The sequence below is a fragment of the Furipterus horrens genome, unplaced genomic scaffold (assembly GCF_987537825.1).
Source record: "Furipterus horrens unplaced genomic scaffold, mFurHor1.1.pri manual_scaffold_10, whole genome shotgun sequence".
NCBI classification, from domain to species: domain Eukaryota; kingdom Metazoa; phylum Chordata; class Mammalia; order Chiroptera; family Furipteridae; genus Furipterus; species Furipterus horrens.
Genome location: NW_028327180.1, coordinates 99,529,873 through 99,552,138, shown reverse-complemented (window position 1 = coordinate 99,552,138; position 22,266 = coordinate 99,529,873). Strand labels below are relative to the sequence as shown.

General features: G+C 53.2%; 1 protein-coding gene across 1 annotated transcript; it reads left to right on the top strand.

The window, feature by feature from the left end:
- The first annotated feature begins 250 nt into the window (after nucleotides 1–250).
- Nucleotides 251–8,411, top strand: THOC3 (THO complex subunit 3). Its single transcript, XM_090289861.1, has 6 exons — nucleotides 251–577; nucleotides 1,089–1,245; nucleotides 2,681–2,885; nucleotides 4,319–4,480; nucleotides 4,780–4,880; nucleotides 8,137–8,411. Exons 1-6 carry the CDS (start codon nucleotides 311–313, stop codon nucleotides 8,298–8,300), a joined length of 1,056 nt encoding a protein of 351 aa, XP_090145987.1. The 5' UTR covers nucleotides 251–310; the 3' UTR covers nucleotides 8,301–8,411.
- Nucleotides 8,412–22,266: the final 13,855 nt, after the last annotated feature.

The following is a 22,266-nucleotide window of genomic DNA, read 5'->3' as shown; positions in this document are numbered from 1 at the left end:
ACTGATGGGGAACTGAGATTTAGAGAGAGAGCGTTGGTGTCCGTCTTTGATTAAACAGGGGTACAAATATATCTACCAAGCAGTAGGTAAGGGGGTAACAGGAACCCTAAAAACCTCAGCGCCGTTAACTTTTCGGCACGTTCAAAGCGGATTCAAAGCGGGCGCGCGCTGCACGGCGGGATTTGTAGTCCTGTTTCCGAGGGGCCGCAGTGCGGCTGCGCGGGGGACACGCCTCTTTCCCACGCATGCGTGCGCGCGGCGGCGGCAGGACTGAGTGGGCGGAAGCGGCGGCGTCCGTGGGGGTCTCGGCATGGCGGTGCCCGCGGCGGCCCTGGGGCCCTCGGCGCTCGGCCAGAGCGGCCCCGGCTCCATGGCCCACTGGTGCTCCATGAGCAGCGGCCCGACACGCTACGTGCTCGGCATGCAGGAGCTGTTCCGGGGCCACAGCAAGACGCGCGAGTTCCCGGCGCACAGCGCCAAGGTGCACTCGGTGGCGTGGAGCTGCGACGGGCGTCGTCTGGCCTCCGGGTCCTTCGACAAGACGGCCAGCGTCTTCTTGCTGGAGAAGGACCGGCTGGTGAGCTGCCAGGGCCCGGCCCGGGCCGTGGATGAGCGGGGCGCGTGGGGCGGGAATGAGGGGCGCGCGGGTGTCGGGGGACGGCGCCGGCGCGGTGAGGGGCGAGCAGGGGAGTGCGGGAGGCGTAGGAGAAAGGAGGGTGGGGGTGCGCGCGGGTGGCGGCGAGGGGGTGATGGGGGAGCGGGAGGGAGGCTTTGTGGGGGGGCAGGGGCAGGGGCTGCGGCCGGGGGGCCCCTCGTGGGAGTGAGCGGCTGCGGTGGGGACTGGGGTGGCGGAGCGAGGGTGATGGGGGAGCCGGGGGAGGCTTTGTGTGGGGGGCAGGGGCGTGCGGACGCAGGGAGCAGGGGCTCGGGAAGCGTTCGCGGGCAGGCGCGTGGGTGCCGGCCTCGCTCCGGTTCCCTGAGCTTTGGCCGGTCCCAGGTGCCTCGGCGAACGGGCCGAATGAGGTTAAGGCGTTCCAGGTGAGGCCGGTCCCGGGCGTGAACTCACACCTGGCTCTTGTTCTTTCCAGGTCAAAGAAAACAATTATCGTGGACACGGGGACAGCGTGGACCAGCTTTGCTGGCATCCGAGTAACCCTGACCTCTTCGTCACCGCGTCTGGAGACAAGACCATTCGCATCTGGGACGTGAGGACCACCAAGTGCATCGCCACCGTGAACACGAAAGGTGACGTCACAGAGAGGGCAGTGGGAAGACCGGCTGCTTATATTCGCTCAGCGGGCGTTTTCCAAATGGCCTCTCTGTCCCTGGCCTGGCGTTAGTTATGGGACGTCCCGAGCCCCAGGGACGTCACCGTGTAGTGCAGGGAGAGAGACACGTCTGCGTTAGAAAAACCAAAACCAAACAAAACGCCACACCTAGCAGCATATGATACGGCTCATCTTATCGGGGCGATGTCTGTAAGGTAGAGACCCAGGATGGAAATGCTTAGGGCTGCATGGGGGAGACCCTTAGGACAGCCACAGGAGGCTGGTCCGTGGTCAGGGTGCGGCGGGAGGGGACGGCGACTTTAGGAGGGAATGCCAAGGCGCGGAGAATTTGGGAAACCGCTCATAGGCTGGAGGCGCTGAAGGCTGGGTGGTCTCGGCGGGCCGGGAGAAGTGGACCTGAAAGTCGGGAAATGCACGTATAGACTGTTCTTCACCAGGCATTGTCCTGGAAGGGTAATGTACCGTATTTTATTGATGAAGATGTCACTGATTGATTATAAGATGCACCAATATTTTAAGTCCCATTAGGAAAGGAAATAAAGCTTCCAGATAACCACGTACACTAAAAACTTTAAAATGCCTTTGATGCATTTTAAGATACAACCTAGGTAATGTGAAAAATAATCTGCATCTTAGAATTGGTAAAGTTGATGAAATTTTTAACTGATGTGTTCATTGTGAGCCACTGGACTTTGTTCATAAGGTTTGTACCTATTGGAGGTGGGAGATGGGTGGAGCTGGGAGGGGTTATGAGGGGGATGCATGGTGATGGAAAAAACACAATGAAAACAGAACAAACCGCAGACCTGTAAGTGGGATGATGCGCCAGGTATACAACTGGTGATGCATGAGGGATTTCTGGGTATGTGGGTGAACATCAAAAACTGCTATTTATATGTTTTGATGTCTGTTAGAAAAAAAGCACCTGCTCATTGAATTTATTGCTGAATTTATTGAAGTAAAAACATTTTTTAGAGTCCGTTTTAAGAAAACGCTTCAATAAGGAAAGGCATAGCTGCTACGTGGACAGGGTGGAAATTATGCACGTGGCGTGCGAATGACTGGGGTTTGGGAAACGCTGGTGTAAGAGGAGGAGGCGCCTGGGGCCAAATCCAGGGGCCCTGCTGCTCCAGGCTGTGACAGCCTGGCTCCTGTCTTCATCTGTGAAATGGGGGTCGTGAATTGCTAATACCCAGAGTGTTGTGAGCCCAGTGGGGGAATTTGCAGGTGACTGCACCTGACTCAGTTGCTGGTACTTAGGTGCTGATTGCCTTCCCCGAGGACCTTAATGAATGGGCTCTGGAGATAACGCGGGGCTCCTTCTAGGATACCAGACTTCTGGAGGGTTCCGGGTGAACAGATTGTCTTACTGATGATATCTGGTTTTCTAGGCGAGAACATTAACATCTGCTGGAGTCCCGATGGCCAGACCATTGCCGTGGGCAACAAGGATGATGTGGTGACCTTCATTGATGCCAAGACACACCGTTCAAAGGCGGAGGAGCAGTTCAAGTTTGAGGTCAATGAGATCTCCTGGAACAATGACAATAACATGTTCTTCCTGACAAATGGCAACGGTTGTATCAACATCCTCAGGTGAGGGGGTTGCAGCTTAAGGAACTGTGCTGTCTGCAACAGCGGGTGGTTATAGAGTTAAGTTAGGTGTGTCTGTCCTGAAGGAGCTTCAAGAATAACGAGTAATAAAGAATCCCGACCTCTGTTGAGCACCTTGGAGCCAGGCAGCTTATATTTTGCGGGGGCCTCACAGAAATTCTTGGAGGATTGATGGTGTGTTTATCATCTGAGAGATAAGGATCTGGATTCAGAGTCACTAGTCAACTGGTGAGCACTGGGACGGGGTACCCCTTGAATTATGGCTAGTTTGTACCCTTAAAGTCTCAGCTTGGATATCGCATTCCCTCTGGGGACGTCATCCTTACATCTGCCACCCCAAGGGTGGAGCCTTACTTTATGTACTTCGTTTCAGAAGCATTTCTCATTTTATATGGTAATTTCAGGTTTCCTTGTCTGTATCCTCCAGTAGCCTTAAATTCCAGGAGGATAGGATTGTGTTTAACTTGTTACTGTTGAATCCCTAGAGCCTGGCTTAGTGCCTGTTACATATAGTACGGATTTCAGTAGGTAGTTGCTCTTTAAATGAGTGAATTCGTGGAATTGAGATCCAGGTGTTTCTGGTTCTGCTCCTTTTACTGTCCTGGGCAAGCAGAGCAGGGCAGAGTGCGGTAGCTTTCACGTTACAGAGGCCGGGAGGCTGCTGCGGAATCCCAAGGAGGGAGACGTGCGGTGAGGGTTGCAGGAGGCAGCTTCTGAGTTGGACCTTGGATGCTTTTTACACCTGCTTTCCCCCTTCTTCCTCTATTAAAACAGTAGTTAATACTCTGTTGTCAGTGTGTAGAGCCATTCCATATTGTACCTTCATTTTTAACCATGTGTAGTTTCTGCAGGAAACCATGTGACGCGCATCACCGGCACCAGGCTGACACGTGTGTAGTCATTTTGATCACCAAAGCTCATTCTCTGTTAGGTTCCTCAGGGTCGGTTCCTGGGAACACTATTCCCTGTGTTCATACTTGCCATAACTTACAAACTTAGAAGATTTATAGATGCTTTATTAAATTGTGCTTATTATTTGAACTCTTTATAATTGATAGTTTTGCTAAATATAAAAATCCTTGATTTATATTTTCTTGCTTGTGTATCTTAAATGTCATATAATATTTTCTTTTGACATAAAGTGTTACTTTATATCAAAAGGTTGAATGATAATCTAATTTTTTTCTTTAAATCCAGTAATTTTGCTACTATGTCATGTGTGGGTTTATATTCTGCGATGGTTGATGTGCCATTTCAATATGTTGTTTGCAATCTGTATTTCAGGGAAGCTTTCTTGGAGTACAGTCTGGGTATTTGTTGTGTTGGGTTTGGCTTTCTCCCGCAGGGCCTCCTGTTGCCGTTTCAGCGCCGCGGCCCCCTTCCCGCAGGCTGAGCGCTGTCTGTCTGTCCCGCAGCTACCCCGAGCTGAAGCCCGTGCAGTCCATCAACGCGCACCCCTCGAACTGCATCTGCATCAAGTTCGACCCCACGGGGAAGTACTTTGCCACGGGAAGCGCAGATGCGCTGGTCAGCCTCTGGGATGTGGATGAGCTAGTGTGTGTGCGGTGCTTTTCCAGGTCAGCTGCTTGGCCAGCGCTTTCCTTGCTGGATAATTTTATTTCATTTTGGGTGAAATTGTGCCTCCTTAAGTTATTTAAATGTTTTTTTTTTTTAAAAAATTACAGCTGATATTCATTATATTAGTTTCAGGTGTACAGCATAGTGATTAGACACATAACTTATTAAGTGACCCCCTGATGAGCCTCGGACCCCCCTGACCCCGTAAATAGCTGTACAGTGTTATTGACAGTGTTCCCTGTGCTGTGCCTGACACCCCGGTACTATTCGAAGGTCTCCTTTGTCTGCCCTGTTATAGGCTGGACTGGCCTGTGAGGACCCTCAGTTTCAGCCATGATGGCAAAATGCTGGCGTCGGCGTCAGAGGATCATTTCATCGACATTGCTGAAGTAGAAACAGGTAACTAAACCCTCGGCGCCTTAACGAGAGCCTTCTGGCTTTCCCCCCGGCCAGCAGGGCTCTGCCACGTGTTTTCGTTTCTGCACGTGGTGATGTCATCAGCATTCGCTAGAGGAACTTGTCTCCTTCAGACAGGTTTATTAGGGCTTACAGTCGGGTGCTGAGGGGGCACAGGGTTAGGGAAGGCAGGGCCAGGTGTGAAGGGAAGTGACTTAGGAAAACATTGTGCATTTTATTAACTTTTAAGGCTTTCGTTGTCATGGAAAATTTAAAATACAGGAAGTAGGAGGAAGAAGAGAATGTCATCTGCAGTCCCATCATTTGACTGCTACCTCTTCTTAGCATCATGGTGTATTTCTTTCTACCTTTCAACTATATGTGAATATATATATATATATTTGTAATTAAAGGAATTATCAAAGTGGATGTGAGTTGCTCTAAAAACAACAAAACAGAACTTACAAATAAAAAAAATAGAGTATTTTACAAAATATTTTCCTCAGTTTTTTTAATTTTTATTTTTTCTTTTTTATTGAATTTATTGGGGTGACATTGGTTAATACCTCAGTTTTATTTTTTTAATATAGCTGTGTTATTGGAAATCCATGATATTTTAGTAAAATAGTTCAAACTATATAGAAAACTTGAAAAAAACTTGAAGTTCCACAATTTAAAGAGTGCCACAGCTGGTAACATTGCGTGGGGCGTGGTCCCGCCCCCGGACACGCAGGTCCTATGAGGCCGGGACGCCCCCGTTACCCCGCGGCCACCCGCCTCACCTGCAGAGGGCTACAGCTTCCTGGGTGGTGGCTGCGGGGCTTTCCGCCACGCTGAGTGGGATCAGAATTTCATTCTGTGTGTGTTTCGTTCTCTAGCCCGTTAGTGGCTCCTCACTTCTGCATTGTTATGAGTAGCTCTGTGAGGAGTGTCCTCTGTGCACCTCACTTTACTTACGTGGTCACCCACTCTTGCTGAGTCTGCTGTGTTTGCGTTTCGTGGGGGACCGAACCGCCTTGCAGGGAGATCACTGCACTTTGCTCTGAGCCCCAGTGTCTGTGTGCGCGCGTGTTTTTTCCGTGCCATCCTGTGCACGCTGCTTTTAGTTTTCTACCTAACATATGTGAAATATGATTTATTCACATGTACTGTTCCAGCAGTGTATTAAATGTGGCTGTATTCCTTTTTCTAAATAGTTTAACAAATACTTTTTTGAGATTACTTTTCAAATTTGATTTTTATTTACATTTGACACACAGTATTATTTAGACAAATACTTGTAAGATGTTGGGTTTTAAACAAAAGTTTTCTCTATAACCAAGGTTAAAAATTAAAAGCAAGATGATTCTCAAAGTAAAGCACAGTTGTTTACAACATTTTAATACACAAATGGGAAATGGTCTAAGTTCTCATTATGGAGGATGGGTGAAATTAGGTGTGATACACGCATATCACATGGTGCCGAGGGAAAGGCAGCGCTGTGTGCTGAGGGAGCACAGCAGGTGCCCGCGTGCGTGTGGCGTGTGACCATTTAGGTAAGGAAACTATTGGAATTGGTCGGGAAACATTTAGAAGAACTTAGATCAGACTTGTAAGATTAGGGGAAGACTTACATGGGGAAAAAGAATACATTTAAATAATCAGTTATTGCTGAAACCAGCTAAACAAAATCAAAAATTCAGTTTCTTAGTCACCCTGGGCACCTTTCGGGGTCTCGGGAGCCCCCTGTGGTCCCTGGGAACTGTGTTGGGTGGTGCACATACAGGACAGTTCTGTCACAGGAGTGTGTGTTGTATGCTGCTGCTTCTACCCTTGGCCTGTTTGAATTTTATGCAGTAAAGCATGTATTTGCGTATTTGTAAAATAAGAGTAATACACGCTCATTACAGAATATTTGGACAATGTTAACAAATACAAAGGAGAAATTAACAGGCACTCATAGGTTCATAATTTAGAGATAATCATTGCTAACATTTTAGTATGTTTCCTTCTGGTCTGTCTTCTCCTACATAGTATATGTTTTTTTCTGTTGTTGGAATCAGATATAATTTTGTATTTACATATTTTAATGGTTAAATGTAAAACAGTAAGAATTTAAAGTTTATTCCTGATAGCATGTATAATAGAACCCCACTTTAATACAGTCCACGTAATTTTCAGCTTCTCAGACACACGCACGCCCACTGCCTAAGTCTGTTGGAACCTGGATGGTCTGGAATAGTAGCGTCAGCCTCACAGTCCGCATTCAGAGATTCAACTTCCTAATAAACTAAGAAGGTGTTGAAGTTGCTTGCGAAACATTTGAGGCTTCTTCATGCCTGCTCTGGTTTTCTTGAACGATATGCATTTCTTTTTCAATCTCGTATCAAGTGGCATGGAGCTCAGGCCCTAGCGGCAGCCGTCTCTCAGACCATTCCTCATGTCTCTGTAACTGAGGACTTTGCTCAGACGGAGCCAGGCGGCCACATCCGAGCAGGAAGAGTGGGCAGCTGTCCCATGAGCAGAACGTCTCTCTGTCTCTGTCCCCTCCCTCCCTCTCTTTCTCTTTGCCTACACTCACATGCACGTATATAGATATATACAAAACACGTTTATTGAAATAGAATTCACATGCCATAGTTGGCCAGTTTGAAGCATATAATAGAGGGTATTCTGCATTTTTGAATGAACACCACACTGTAAATGTTTTACTACATTGGTCTTAATCCGAAAGTTGAAAACCTATTAAGCAGGACGAGAGGGATAACAGCCCTCGAAAATCGTGTTTAATTTCAACAAGGGGGAGGAGTAAACTGGGGGGAAGCGCGTGGAGTAGAAGGTACTGAAGTGTAGTCGCCGTGTGGCTTCGGAAACCTGCCCTCACAGTTGGCCCCGTGCCTCCCTGAGGGGTGACTCGCCTGCCCGGTCACTCACTTCCTTATAGGACGGGGTTTAAGAGTCACTGCTGCTCTTGCTGGGTGGCGGGCAGCCTTGGTTGTAAGGGCGCTCTGCAGACATCAGCTGCTGCTCACTGTTCCCCAGGGACGGGGCCCCGGGATCAGAGCGCAGCTCCCGAGTTAGCCCTTCTGCGTTCACATCCTGCTCTGTCCCCCCTGGCCTGTGACCGCCCTGCGCCTCAGTGTTCTCCGAAGTGGGGTGTGACTGTATCTGTCTCGGGGGCTGCTAAGTGGATTAAATGAGTTAATGCAGCTAAATACTTAATGAGTGTGGTCTCTCATTACTAATGTATTGATTGCTTTCTCTATATTGATTTTTGTAGGAGACAAGCTATGGGAGGTGCAGTGTGAGTCCCCGACCTTCACTGTGGCTTGGCACCCCAAAAGGCCTCTGCTGGCCTTTGCCTGTGACGACAAAGATGGCAAATATGACAGTAGTCGGGAAGCGGGGACTGTGAAGCTGTTTGGGCTTCCCAATGACTCCTGACTCGGAGGGCCTGCCTCCGTATGAGTAGGTCGGTCCGTCTCCTGGAGCCGGGGCGCACCTGCAGTGTCTGTAAATTGCTATGAATTATAAAAGTCTTTTCCAGGCTGCCCATTGCAGTTGCCTCCGTGCTTGCTATGTTAGCTGTTTCTTTCTCCCCTCACACGAGGGCGCTGCAGTGTGGGTGAGGCTTCCGGCGGGCCTTGGCCCGGGGGGTCTGCGCCCCGGCGTGGGCAGGGGGTGGGCTCCGTCGGACGTGCTGCTGCTCGGGCGACACCTGGTCTGGAGGGGGGCGAGGAGGGGTGAGCTGGGGTGGAGACTCAGTTTTTTAATTAAATGTGATTTTGAGAATGAATAAAAATGACTTTTTCATTTTGAGAGTTCTAGGGCTTTTAAAATTACGGTATTATTATGTTACTGCAGAGGGCTGTTGCAATTTTTTATTTAAAAAAATGTCAAATAACATTTAACGGGCGTAATTCTGTTATTTAATATCCTAACCCCAGAGCTCTGAGATGCGGGGACAGAATATGAAGTGCATGGGTGACGGCGGCCCTTTAAGTCGGCAGGTGTCTGTCTGTCTGGACGTGGATGCGTCCCTGGCCTTGTTCTTTCGAGTAATGATGAACATTGGGAAAAGTAGAGAAATAGAAATAAGAACGATGAAATCAGGATAAGAAGTATATAATTAGAATAGGAAGTCAAGACTGGGGAAATCAAAATAGAACTGTGCAAAGAATAAGAAGCTAAACTGAATGATTGAACTAAAATCTTGACTGCGCTCCCTGGTGGCCAAGTGAAGGCGGGGACCAGTCAGCTCATTCTTAGTAGAAGGAAAAGCTTATGCAGCTCCTCGCAGCGAGCAGAGCTTCTGTTACCTCGTACCCCCAAAAGAAATGGTCATAGGGGGTTCTTAGGAGTAATGTCTTGGTTTTCATTGTATTTTAATGTATTTCAGCATGAAAAATAGGGCTACACTTCAGGAAGCGAGGTTTGTAGAACATTTTGGAAAAAGCAGGAAACCAAAAAGAAGAATCATTCCTAGCACCACGAGTTGCTATTAGCATTTCAGCGCATCCCCTCGCAGTTTTCCTGTGCTCGTTATACACAAAAGCATGTTGAGCTTTAGAAACATCTTGTGGACAAATCAGGTGTGACAAGATAAATCACGCAAGGTGCTCTGCACCACGCTGGGCTGTGTAAACAGTAAGTCTTAGCAGACGTTTTTAGTTACTGGCTGTTCCTCTGTGTCTGGTACTGTGATGAGCACTGTGCAGCAGCTGTCACTCAAGTTTTGTGACGCCTTCTGAGGCTGGGTGTTACCCTTTCCCCCTCAGGGAGTGTGGGTCACTCACTGGGACTCAGTAAGGACAGTGTTCAGATCCAGGTGCCTTTTGTCGCAATGGCTGTTCTGTTCTCATTTTTTTCCCCTTTTACGGAAGAGCGAGCAGCGGCTCTGAGCGGTTGACGCTTGGCCTGGGTTCGTGCCCGATCGATTGAGCCCCCAGAACAGCCTCTGCCTTCGCCTTCTCTGAAAAGTGGTCTTTTCAGTGGCAAAGCTGCACACGCCCTCGTTGTCAGAAGGTCCGTGATCATGTCACTGCGAGTAAACCCTGGCGCGCTGTTCCTCGTCTCTGCAATTACTGGGCGTTGTTGTGGCTGGTGCCATGTTTCTCTGTACGTACCCCCTTGGCCCTGGGACCAGACGCTAAGGGTCTGGTTTAGGTCCTTTATGTTTGATCGGTTCTCCTCTTCCACCTGTGTGGCAAGTCATGACCCATGCTACCTGTCACTTAGGCCACATTTTTTGCCTTCAACCAGTGGGCCACCTGTAGCAACAGGGAGACACGTCTGGGAAGAAAGAACTCTGGCTTTTGGTAGCCTCCACCGCTTGTCATGGTCTTGCTGACATTTCGGTTTTGGCTTCAGAGTCCTGGGAGGGGGCGCCTTTCTGGAGAAGTGACATGATGTGTGCCAGACCTGGGGACCCCTGTGGTTTGAGTGAGATGTCTAGTTTCGAGCAGGAAGGGTGCCATGCAGGAGCACGTGGCCATTTATTATTCGGTAAGTAGGGATGGTCCAGACACCAGCAGATCAGAAGCGGGTGGGGAGGCCAGCCCTGATCTAGGCTTTGGTTGGCAGGGAAAGTCACCTGTGCCGTGCCAGCAACCCGTCGCTGTGTTGACTAGAATTTCAAGTCAGGCTAAGAAATAGGTAGTTAGGATTATGTCATGTCTTTTGCTGAGATTCTGGGTTCTCTGTGGCGTGAGACCCAGGGAAAGAGAAAACCTGCCAAATGGTAAGTCTGCGTGAGGTGTGTGCATGCGCCCTGAGAATTGTTCCCTTCGCGCGCTCCTGTCAAGGTCGGGCAGGGGGATGTGGTTCCTGGCAGAATGTCTTGGGGGGGCCGGCGCAGGGCACCCTGCGCAGAGGCTGGGGGGCCCGGGGGCAGGCCCTGCTCACCACGCCGGGCGCCTGGTGTGTGCGGCACTGGAAGGCGACTCGGAAAGAGGCCGGTTCTAGGCGCTCCCAGAGCACAGTGGTGTGCGCTGCGCCTGTGAGGGCCGGCTGCCGTGGGGCTGTGGGCGGGTTCCATTTAGAACGGCCAGAATGGCGTGGGAACCATCTTAGTCTCTCTCCTGCGTCAAAGATGTAAAGTACGCGCTCAGGGTTTTAGTCACGAAAGGGACCGTGGAACGTCTACCTTCTAGAGAAGGAAGCCAGCCTAGAGACGGAATTAAAAGGTAAGCCCTGTCTTTCGGAGGGGAGCAGGGATCTGCACACAGAAGTGCACTGCACACCCAACACGCCTGTGTGTAGGGACGGTCTGGCCGCCTGTGTGGTGGGGCCGAGGCCGGCTTCGAACTTGAGCGGAACTGGCATTGGACTCCAGCTCCGGCAGCGACTGATCTGACCCACCTTCCTCACCACAAAGGGGGCACGATGAGTCCTCTGTCGGGTCGTTAGGAGAACCAAACGAGATGAAGTGCCTGTGACGTGTCTGCCGCAGCCCCTGACATGTTTAATGCATCACTGCCCCTAGAGGAGGAGCAGCTTCTGATGAGCCCACGGCCTGGCCACGGGGACCTGCCATCAGTCCGTCGGCGTTCTCGGCTCTACGTGCCGGAGCTGCGGGAGCCACGTTCATCATTGCAGGAAGGGGTGCTGTGACGGGAGCAGACTTGCCAGCACACCCTGGGCCTGGCGCAGGTCAGGGACGACGGGGTCTGCCTTCTGCTGCCGTCTGGGCCTGGGAGGGATACGTGCGCGTGAGCAGTGGAGCATAAGCCAACTGCCTGCCAGCCGCGGAGACGGGAGTCGGGGAGGGGCAGGGTCTTGTTGGTGAGGTTGCTGGCAGCGGGTGGGGAGGAGGGGGCCCCAGTGCAGGTCTGGGATGCAGAGGACGTGAATATAGGGCAGAGGGCTTATGACAAGGGGTGCTGCAGCCCGGAGCAAAGCTGGGGCGGCAGCAGTGTCCTGGGCTGTGCTCAGGTGGAGCAGGAGATGGGGTTGGGGATGGGGAGGGAGGGTGTCACACTCTGGGAGCTCTGCACGGGTTGGCAGTACTGTCTGGGGAGCGGGGAACAGTAGGGTAGACCTTGGTTCAACTCCTTGGTCTGCCACCACTGACCGGGAGACTGGCCAAATCATTTCACTTCGGTGAGCTGCGCTCGGCTTATTTTTATGATGCTCATAATAACAGTACAGCCTGTGAGGGTGAAGTGAGCTGATAGACGTCAGACGCTGGTGGACTGTGGATGTGCCGTGAATAGCCATTACGGTGCGGGTGTTACTACCATTTCCGTGTGCAGGACAGACCTGCTTACCTTACGAGGCTTCCATTGCCCCCTAAGCCGGTCTCATTTTGCACAACAAGGGGGGGATGGGGTGGAATTTGTAGGAAATGAGTATTGACGTGTACTGTTCACTGACCACTTGCCGAGCCGAGGCTCTGTATTTTCGTGTAGGGACACGGGATTGAGAAGTAGCCATCCACTCGTTACCAGCAGTTTATGTGTTTGAGGTTGTTGCCGACAGGGAAGCACCGGCTCTTGGACCTCGAGCACCCAGCACTGCAGTCTTTCACCCCTTTGGAGAAGCAGGCAGAGTGTGAAAACAAGCCCCTGGCCAGCGGAGTCACGGCAGCAAAGCCACTGGGTGCCACTTGCCCCAGCTGGAGTGCCATCGAGGATCGCTAGGCCTGCCCTGGATTTGCCAAGAATAGGTTGCTAAACGTATCTTGTTTCCTTTTCCTTTCTTCACAGGGGCTAGGACACAGGTCAGGCGGTGGCACACACACGTCAGGGAATCTGTCTGCAGATTTCAGGAGGTCTTGAGGACCAGAGGAGAACTGGGTTGGGCACTAGTCAACTTGGAGAAAGGTCACTCCTGAAGTGGACCTCGCCCTGGAGTTCCCTGAAGGCGATCAGGCCTGTGATGATTTATTGGGCACTTATGATGGGCAGCCTCTCTTTGGCGGTGGCTGAGTGCTGTGCTCAGCCCGTGGTGGGGCCGAGGCCCTCTGCCCTCTCTGTAGAAAGTGTCTGTGCTTCCCCTGAGTGCTGGGCACTGTAATGGGGGAGAAGCAGACTCGACCTTGGACCCATTGTATAAGTGAAAGCTGAGGTTGGGGACCCTCCCTGGGGACAAAGGGTCCGTGCATTAGTTTGAAGTCCCTGTTTTTCCAGAAAAATCCCAACTGTTTAGGTTTGGCCTGGCCCAGACGTGGCTTATCAGTCACAGAGGTGTGAAGGTTGGGAGTCTTAGAGGGTTGTTAACCATCAACATGGGGGTTGGTCTAGTGCTTTCTGGGAAAAAAATGCTGATGGGCAAGACAGGTAAAGCCCTCACTTAATCCTCGGTGACCCACAGGTAGGTGGCGTAACCCCCAACTCCGAGGGTGTGAAGCAGGCCTAGAGGGGGGCGTTCCTTGCCCCAGTGATACAGGTGGAGGGGTTCTGAGGTGGGGGAGCGGGATCTCAGCCTCTGGGTGCAGTTCCAAAGCCCGGGCTGCACACCAGGACGGCCGCACCCCAGCCCTTCTCCCCTGGCGTGTCTCGCCTCCGCCTGGTGGAGGACCACTGCCCTCGTCCTGCTTGCTCTGGGGGCGGCCGAAGGTCAGGCGGTGTCGCAGAAGCGGCCCAGGAGGGCCCAGGAGTGTGGAGGAAGAAGGCTTCCTTGAAGGAGGCGTTTGAGCTGGTCCTGGAAGGGCGGGCAGGAATCGGCCAGGCAGCCCTTGGAGGAGACCGCAGGCAGAGGGCCAGTCTAGGCCCAGGCGGGAGACACGGGCTGTCCTGTGCTGGTGCGGCTGGCGGGGAGCCGGGGCCGAGGCGGGCAGCAGCGGACCGGCTCTCCTTGAACAGCGCTTGCGTGGAGCGGGGTGCACCCACCCAAGCTTTGGCCTCTTCTGCCTTGCCTGTCCTGGTCTAACCTGGCCCTCCTCTGGGTGTGGTTGCCTGAGGGTGGCCTCTGGGCTTTGCCCTGTCTAAGCTCCTGCCCCATGATTATTAATTAGGGTCACAGAGAAGATCAAGCAGCCTTTTTGGGTGGAATCCGCTGGACCTTGGCCTGGTGGCTCCATTAGGTACAGAACCTACACGGGAAGCCTATGTGCATTCAGCCATCAGAGCCCAAGGCGTGGGGCCCTTCCCAGCTTCCTAACCAGTTTGGCCCCATGCGGCTTGGGGACCCTGGGGCAGTGGTGTCAGGTGGTCCCAGGCTCTTAGCTGCGCCTTGCCACTTGCTGGCTGCGGGAACCTAGGCAGGTCGCATCCCCTCTGAGCTCCAGGCTCCCTGCTCCGGGCAGTCTGATTTCCCCACAGGCCAGGAGTGATGTCCTGTGTGCTCAGTGCTGGGGGGAGCGCACCGCACCTCCTGCTTCCCTGGGTTTAAGGGGGCGGTGACAGAAGTGGGGCTGGGGAGGGAGACTGGGCGTCTGTGAAGGGCCTGCCCCTGTGCTGAGGAGTGAGAACTAAGGCCTGTGGGCGAGGACTTCAGGGCTTCAGGCGGTTCGGAGCTGCGTTTAGGCAGACCACCTCGGGGGCCGTGGCGACCTGCTTCAGGGCGGGGGTGCTCAAAGCATCAGGGTGCACTGCAGAGCTGCGCACGCGGGGGCCCGAGTCCCCTGGAGGGCCTTTGCAAGCACGCACCGCTCAGTCCCACCCCAGACGCCCAGAGCTTGTTCCTACCCTGTAGTGGGTGGTGGTGGTGCAGGGTTTGGGGGGTCTGACAGATTCCTAGGGCGTGCTGCTGCTGTGAGGGATAGGGGCCCGGCCCAGGGCGCTGCGGAGTTGAAACTTGAGGTCTCAGTAGCTAGCCATGCGGCCTCGGCCGAGCGCTCTGCCCTGTGCAGGCCCCCAGGTGCCCATCTGTAAATGAGGCCCTGCCCCACCCCGAAGACGGTTGCAGGAGTCCGTCAGTGCTTAGCGCAGGGCCGGCAGCCAGCGTTCAGCAGCTGTTTTGGGACGTTTATTAACACCAGTGGGACTGCGCGCTGGAGCTGGAGGAGGGGCTGAACTAGGCCCGTGGCGGAGGGGTGGGCGGAGGGGATCTGGTCACACACACACCCCCCACCCCACCCTGCAAACCCCGCGGTGCCGCGCCTGGTGCTGGGGTGAAAACCTGCCCGCTGGTCCCTTTGTGGCCACTAGAGGGCAGCAGAGCCAAGGCCGCGCCGGGGAGGCTGCCCGCCCGGAGGTGGGAGCTGGTCTGCGCGTTTGGCTCTCATTCCAGCTCGGAGGCCTCATTGTGTTTGCATTGCACCGCCCCCTCCCGCTTTGTTCGTGTAGTGGCCGACGTTTTTGGAAAACACTTCGCATCGCAGGGCACCAGTGAGTTCCTGCTCGCCCTGTGGCCCGGGATTAGCCATGGCTGAAGCGCCCCGCTTTCGGGCAGCTGTGTTCACCTCTCAAGGGCACGGGCAGCGCAGGACTCGGGGGCTGCGCCCTGCGCGCCGCGGAGCCTAGTCTGAGCCCCCGGGGCGCTTCTGCACATTCAGAACTCGGGCCTGTTCCGTCTTGCGTTTCTCCCCCGCTCCTCGGCCCGCGCCGGCTCCTTTTGATTCTGTGGGCGGAGAAACAGAGGGAATTCCAAACCCTTAGGGCGTTTTGAAGGCTGGCTGGGAGCAGGGCTTTTTAGGGGCTCGGTAAACAGCATTGGTTGAATCGTTTCAGAGCGGTGCAGAGGCTCTCTCAAGGCCAGAGAGTGTGGTGAGGGCAGAGGAAAACCTGGAAGCACATTTTAAATATTCAGTGGTGTGCCTCGTGCCAAGCCCTGCATGTGGATGAGCTGCTTTATCCCATAAAAACAACAAAGGCTCCCGTGGCGGCAGCTGCACTTACTGACTTGTTTGGGCCGGGTCCTGTGCTAGGTGATGGTTACATATTGGCCCTTCCAACGCTAATGATTGCCCTGTGGTATTAATTAATCCTGAAGTAATCGAGACTCAGAGGGGCTACTACAGCATACACAGGGCCACAGAATGGTGCCGTTAGAAGTTCAAACCCGTGTGCCTCACTCCAGAATCCAAGCTTTTGGTCAGTTCTGCTTTGAGCCCCCCCCCCCCCCCTCTTTCCAGGAGTGGGGTAGGATGGGCAAGAAGAAGGCCAGGCTTATTATCAGACAGCCTAGTAAGTACTCCTGATCCCCTCGGCGGGCCAGCTAAGAGCATGGATTTGGAACTGGACTGCCTGGATTGAAATCCTGCTCGGCCACTTACCATGTCCTTGACCTCGGGCAACTTCTCTGATGTCTGAGCCTTCTTCTCCTCATTTGTAAAACGCGGGGTCATAGCAGTAGCTGCCTCGCTAGTTTGCTAGGAGGGTTAAATGGGTTAATACAGGTAAAGTGCTTAGATCAATGCCTGGCACCAAGGGATAACTCAGCAAGTGTTAGCTCTTATTATCGTCATTATTTTCATTTTTAAAAGACTTTATTTTAGAGAGAGAGGAAGGGAAGGAGAAAGGGAGAGAAACATCAATGTGTAAGAGGTGCATCTATCCGTTGCCTCTCACACGCCCCCAGCTGGGGACCCGGCCTGCCACCCAGGCATGTGCCCTGACTGGGAATCAAATCGGTGACCCTTTGGTTTGCAGGCCGGCACTCAGTCCACTGAGCCCCACCAGCCAGGGCTGTCATCATTATTTTTAACCATTGTGCTGTGTTCATCTCTGTAATCTCAGTGCCTGACATACACTAGGGGTTGGCGAATGTTTATTGAATGAAATGAGCCTTTGGATTCAGATAATGTTTTCTGAGCTCTGGGGGTGCCAGGTGCTGGATTGATATAGAAATGACTGCATTTCAGACCCCGTGCTCAGGACTCGCGGGTGCAGCAGGAGAGCTCAGGCATAGTGCAGCTGCTCATTCCTGCACGAGGCAGAAACACCCCACAGAGGCCCTGACATGGGTGAGAGCACTTTTGGAGTGGGGCAGGGCTGTGGGCCCATTGCAGAGGAGAGCGCCTTGGAATTAGACCTTGAAAAATGGGTGGAGAAGGAAGGAGAGGTGGGCTGGGACAGAGATTCAGCTTTCCTGGGCCCAGCATCTCTCTAACTTCACAAATGGTCACTGAGTCACGCTGGATTTTTTTTTTTTTTCCAGTCAACAGATATCAGGCGCGGTGAGTCAGGCACTGAGACGCAGTGGTGGCTTTGACCCAATCCCTGCCCTCAAGTGACCCGTGTTCAGTGGGATAACAGCCAAGACTCAAGTGACGGTAACTCGCTGTGGTGAGGAGGCAGCATTGTCTTGGGGCCTCTTAGGTGCAGGGCAGAGATGCGTGACTCGGGCTGGTTTAAGTAGAAAGGAAATTCACTGGCTCGTATACCTGGAATATATTCAGGCATGGCTGGACCCAGTGTCTCAAAATAGGCCCTTAGGAAATTGTCACTCTCCATCTCTCGTACCTGTCTTTCTCTGTGTGGGCTCCACTCTCCGGCAGCCTGTCCCTTATACGGTGTCCCAGGTGACCCCCCGCATCCCTGGCTTCCGTCTCACTGGCTCAGATATCCCAGTAGGGATGCCTCTTTCTCCACGGTTTCCTCCGTGTCGGCGGGCGGAGCCTCACTAGGCATCTTTGGTCATATGTGTTCACTGTGGCCGGGGGGTCATCTGCCCGCCCTGCAAAAGGTAGGCAGAGAGCAGGGTGTATCCTTTCTGCCCCAGTCACACGACTGAAATGGCAGGTGGGGGGGGGGTGCGATTCACCTAAGAGAACGCGATGCTGTCATGAGAGGAAGGAAGAATAGATGTTTAGGCAAGGGCCACAGATGTCCACTCTAACTACCATGTGGGAGCAGAATAATTCGACAGTAAAGAGCCCTGGCGTGGGACTCCAGTTCTCAGGCATGGAATCTCGGTTCCATCATGGTGTGACCCTTTCACCTCTCAGTCTGCGTCCCGGTGTCCCCATCTACAAAGTAGGAGGGATGGCCCAGCCTGGGAGGCCTGGACCAGTGAGCGAGCGCATTGCAAAGGGATCAGGCAAGGCCCGGCAGGAGTCACTGCAGTTTGGTGTGGCGTGAAGTCCCGGCTCTGGATTGTTGTGACGTGACCAGCTCAGGGCTGTTGTCCACAGACAAGCAGCCCAAGTCCCCTGGGCTCACCTCCTCAGTCTGCCACTTACTGGCTGCATGTCCTCCGTGCTGAAGTGCGGACCATCATCCCTGCCCCCCAGGGGTGCTGGGAGGTGTGACGAGGGGACCTGTAGGCGGTGCCTGGCACACGTCCGCCTGTGACTAATGACAGATGTGTTCTCAGTACAGTCATTACTCCAAGAGCCCGCCAAGATCCAGATGTAGCTCCAGCAGGACAGACGTGCTCTGTGAACAAACAGCAGTTGGGGAGAAGGGTGCATTTGGCCAGCTGCCAAGGGCCCTGGGAAGGCTGTGTGTGTCCTGGCCCTTCCCTCCTTTTTGTCAGCTTGGGGTGGGTACCGCCTCACAGAGGTTCAGGTTTCACTCTAATCCCCCCTCAGGCTCTGCCATCAGCACGCCTTTCATTCCCACCTGAGGCTTTCAGCCAGGCAGTTTGAACAGGACGTCCTCTGGAGTGTGCTCACTCTTCTCCCCGTCATTGGCAGAGAGCTGGGATCAGCTTTGCATTAGGACAAGTTGTAAGTAGACACATACTAGCTCAAATGGGGCCCCGTCCCCAACCTTATCTTAGATTTGGGCTGCTTCAAATCAGGGAGCAGAATCCCACTTGTAAAGAAGTCATTAGTTTTTGCCGACCCATTTTACGGACGAGGGCACTGAAGATGTCTGGTTAGGTTTCGCATGTTCATGTAGATGTCTTGAGCATACAGAGGTCTCTGACTCTCAGGCCAAACTTTTACCACAGTGACATGGTCCTTCAACCATGTACTCACTCTCCCTCAGCAACATATACGGACTGCCTGTTACTGCGTTCTAGACTCTACCCTAGGCACTGTGACAACAATCGAATAAGAAACAGTCTCTGCCTTTGGAGTGTTTACGATACATCATCCATCTATCCATCCATCCATCCATCCATCCATTTATCCATCCATCCATCCATCCGTCCATCCATCCATCCATCCATTTATCCATCCGTCCATCCATCCATCCATCCATCCATCCATCCATCCATCCATCCATCCATCTATCCATCCATCCATCCATCCATCCATCTATCCATCCATCCATCCATCCATCCATCCATCCATCCATCCATCCATCCATCCATTTATCCATCCGTCCATCCATCCATCCATTCGTTCATCCATCCATCCATCCATCCATCCATCCATCCATACATACATACATACATCTATTTATCCATCCATCCATCCATCCATCATCTGTTCATCCTTCCATCATTTTAGGCACACGACCTGAGTTCCGGGAATTCTGGTATCGTTCTAGCAAGCCCCATTAGATCTGCTGCCCCTCAGTAACTGCTGCTGTTAGTAACTGCCTGTGTCCTTCAAGGATATCTTAGCCCCTCAGCAAGAACTTAGTAACTTTTCCGTGTTGGTGAGCCTCTCTGTTCTCAGAGCCAACTCCCCAAAGCCACCTTCAGAGAATCCCTTCCACTCCCTCCCCGCTTACCTCCTTTGAAAGCCCCCGCCTTCCTTTTGTTCGCTGCTGACACCTCAGGGTCACAGCCTGCAGTCCCTGGCTGGCCAAATAAATCCTTTTTAAGCCCATGGCCTGCTCTGTCATTTCTCCTCTCACTCTCTCTGGACCTAACACGTCCGTCTGCTTCTCTCCACCTCTTCGTGAACACAGCCGCCGCTGCTTCTCTCCGTTCCCCTAGTCTTCAGTGTGGGTACAAGGCCCCAAGTCCCGGGCTGGCGCAGGGGTCCTCGTCAGGAACCACCAGCCCTGGCTCTTCAGGCTCCCGCATCTGCTGGGGCGGGGGCAGGGCAAAGACAGGGAAGGCTGCCTCGCAGGTGCCCACGAAGTTCAGGCTGGACACAGAGGGGAACTTGCACTTCTGCCTAGGACGTCTGAGAGGGCTCCGTTCTGCACATAGAGCTGCAGCTGGGGTTGGAGTTTCCATTGGGGGAGAGATAGGGGCAAAGGGGAGAACGCCTGGTGGCTCTGGGAGGGAGAGAAGTCCTGTTCGACCTGATGACCCCTACAAGGCTGGCTAGTGAGGACAGGGTGTCCAAGGCTCCTTTTGCAGGACCTTGAATGCCATACCCAGGGCCAGAATGTCGCCTAGGCACTCGGGAACCATGTTGGGGTTTTCGGCAGGAAGTAATTTAGGTCAGTGGACATTCTAGAAGAATCACCCCAGGCAGGTGGGTCACGGGAGAGACGGGAGAACAGGAGTGTTGAAAGCTTGTTCGAAGGTGGGGTTGTAGAGGCGGCTGAGACTCCGTGCCCTTCCCCACTCCCCGGCCTCGTGTGATCGTCCCCGCTCCTCTTCCTCCTCTGAGTGAGAACGAGGGGGGAATCGAATAATGAAGCCGTGAGGAGGTGAGGTGTTAGGGAGACAGCTTGCCGGGGTGGGCAGCACAGATGACTGGGGGTGGGAGGGGGGTGGTGGCAGGCGAGTGTGCAGAGCTGAGCTCTGAGCTCTGGGGGGGCTCAGCCGGGGCCTGCGGAGCGGTGGGCGGGGGCTTTGGTGGGTGCTCTCTGCGATGAAGGTGACACAGCCCTCCCTTCGCCACGGGAGGCTTTAAAACATTCTTGGAGAATTTCTTTCAAGTAAGATTCTTTTTAGACTTCTTAAAGTGTGGACTGGAATCGAGTGTAACGGTTATCGTTTATTAAGTGCCCATTGTGTGCCATCAGTTTCATGTCACCTCTGCTTTCTGATGCCCACGTGACAGGTGAGGCAGCCGGGTCTGGGGGAGGTGGCCGCTCACTCAAGCACCTTCTGCTTTGATATTTATTTTAACAGAGAGCGCGGTGCGTGGGAGCCGGAGCCCGCTCGGACAGAACTCACCTGAGGCTTCTGTTCTGTTCCGTTTTCAGGACTTGCTCTTCAGGGTGGCAAATGGGGAGCAGGAGGGCATGGTCGGGTAGAGGGCTGGGACGGGGAGAACGGGATGAAGGCACACACCTCCCAGCCACCGTGCCTGGTACCTGTCGTCGAGAGGGCTCCTGCTGTCTTGTCCGCCCGACAGGGGCTGCACAGCCGGCACCGTCCCTGGCAGGGGCGGGCGTCTGACCCTCGCTGGGCCAGGCACGTAGTCCATCGCCCTGGCCACAGGGACAGGGCCGGGCGTGCGCCTGTGACCCGAACCAGGCCAGGCACATCCTTTCCTGGGATGTTTGAAGACTGCAGCTGACAACCCTGCTTGCCCCTGAACCTATCAGTGACCACCTGACGTTCGTCACCTCGTGGGGACATTGGCTTGAAAGAATTAAACAGACCTGCAGATGGAAGCAAAGGAGAAAAGGGCATTTCCTTCCCCTTCCCAAAGCCCCGATTTCAGTTTAGAGAGAGACAGCGCTCTGGAAGTATGGACCCTGCCCAGCCCTCACCCCACAGGGGCCGCGTGGCCTGGGCAGGCCCCTCGCTGCAGAAGCCGCCAGGGTGGGCAGCACCGGAGCCAGCCCGGCCAGGATGCAGGAAGGGCTTTTACGAGAGGCTGGGACCCAGCTTCTCTTTCCTGTTGGGTGAGAGGAAGTGCGTAGCTTCCAGGTGAGCGTCCAGCACGTAGGCCGCTCGGGATGAGGAACAGTCATGGGGGGCGCGTGCGCAGGACTCCGGGTCTGGCGGGGGGTGAGTTCTTCCCTGATGCCAACCCTGCCTGGGGACCCTCCAGACCCGGGAGCCACACATCTCTGTGGATCTCTGGTCTGTTTAACCGAGGGTTCCCTATGGTTCCTTCTTTTTTATTTTTCTTGCAATTTATTAGTTGTAGAAATGAGATCATTTGCCTGTGGGGTTTTTTATAGTCTGGACTTTGTGGATTGGACGCCGCTCAACATGTTCCTTTGTGCTTTAGTTTGTTAGCCAGCGTGAGGTGTGATTGGTTACAGTAAACTGCACCAGTTTAGGGCTACACCTGTATTAGCCGTGACATATTTGTACACCCATGGGATCATTCCAACAGTCGAAGTAGTGCACATATCCACTGCCCCCACGTGTGTGCCCTTGACGTTAGAGTCCCTCCCTCATGGAGGTCACCTCCTCTCAGGCAAACACCAGTCTGGTCTGTGTCACCATAATTTAGCTTGCAGATCCTAGAGCTGTCAATCATAGATAGAATCATAGAGTATGTATGGCTTCTTTCACAAAGCATAACTATTTTGAGACTCATGCATGTTGTTGAGTATAGAAATAGCTCGTTTTTAAATGGCTGAATAGCATGCCGTTAAATGGGTGTATCACAATTTATTTGGTGACGGTCATTTGCATAGTTTCCAGTTTTGCGCCGTTACACGCAAAGCTGCTACGAACATTTGTGTACAGGTCTTTGTATTTTTCATAGACATATTTATTTATTTTTCTCTTCTCATAGGTGAACACCTACAAGTAGAACGGC

What these genes read in the sequence shown, in the direction of transcription:
- THOC3 (XM_090289861.1), top strand. Translation starts at nt 311, where the DNA reads ATGGCGGTGCCCGCGGCGGCCCTGGGGCCCTCGGCGCTCGGCCAGAGC. An exon ending in CGCCACCGTGAACACGAAAG is followed by an intron (nt 1,246 to 2,680) that starts GTGACGTCACAG and finishes CTGGTTTTCTAG; the next exon opens with GCGAGAACATTAACATCTGC. An exon ending in CATTGCTGAAGTAGAAACAG is followed by an intron (nt 4,881 to 8,136) that starts GTAACTAAACCC and finishes TGATTTTTGTAG; the next exon opens with GAGACAAGCTATGGGAGGTG.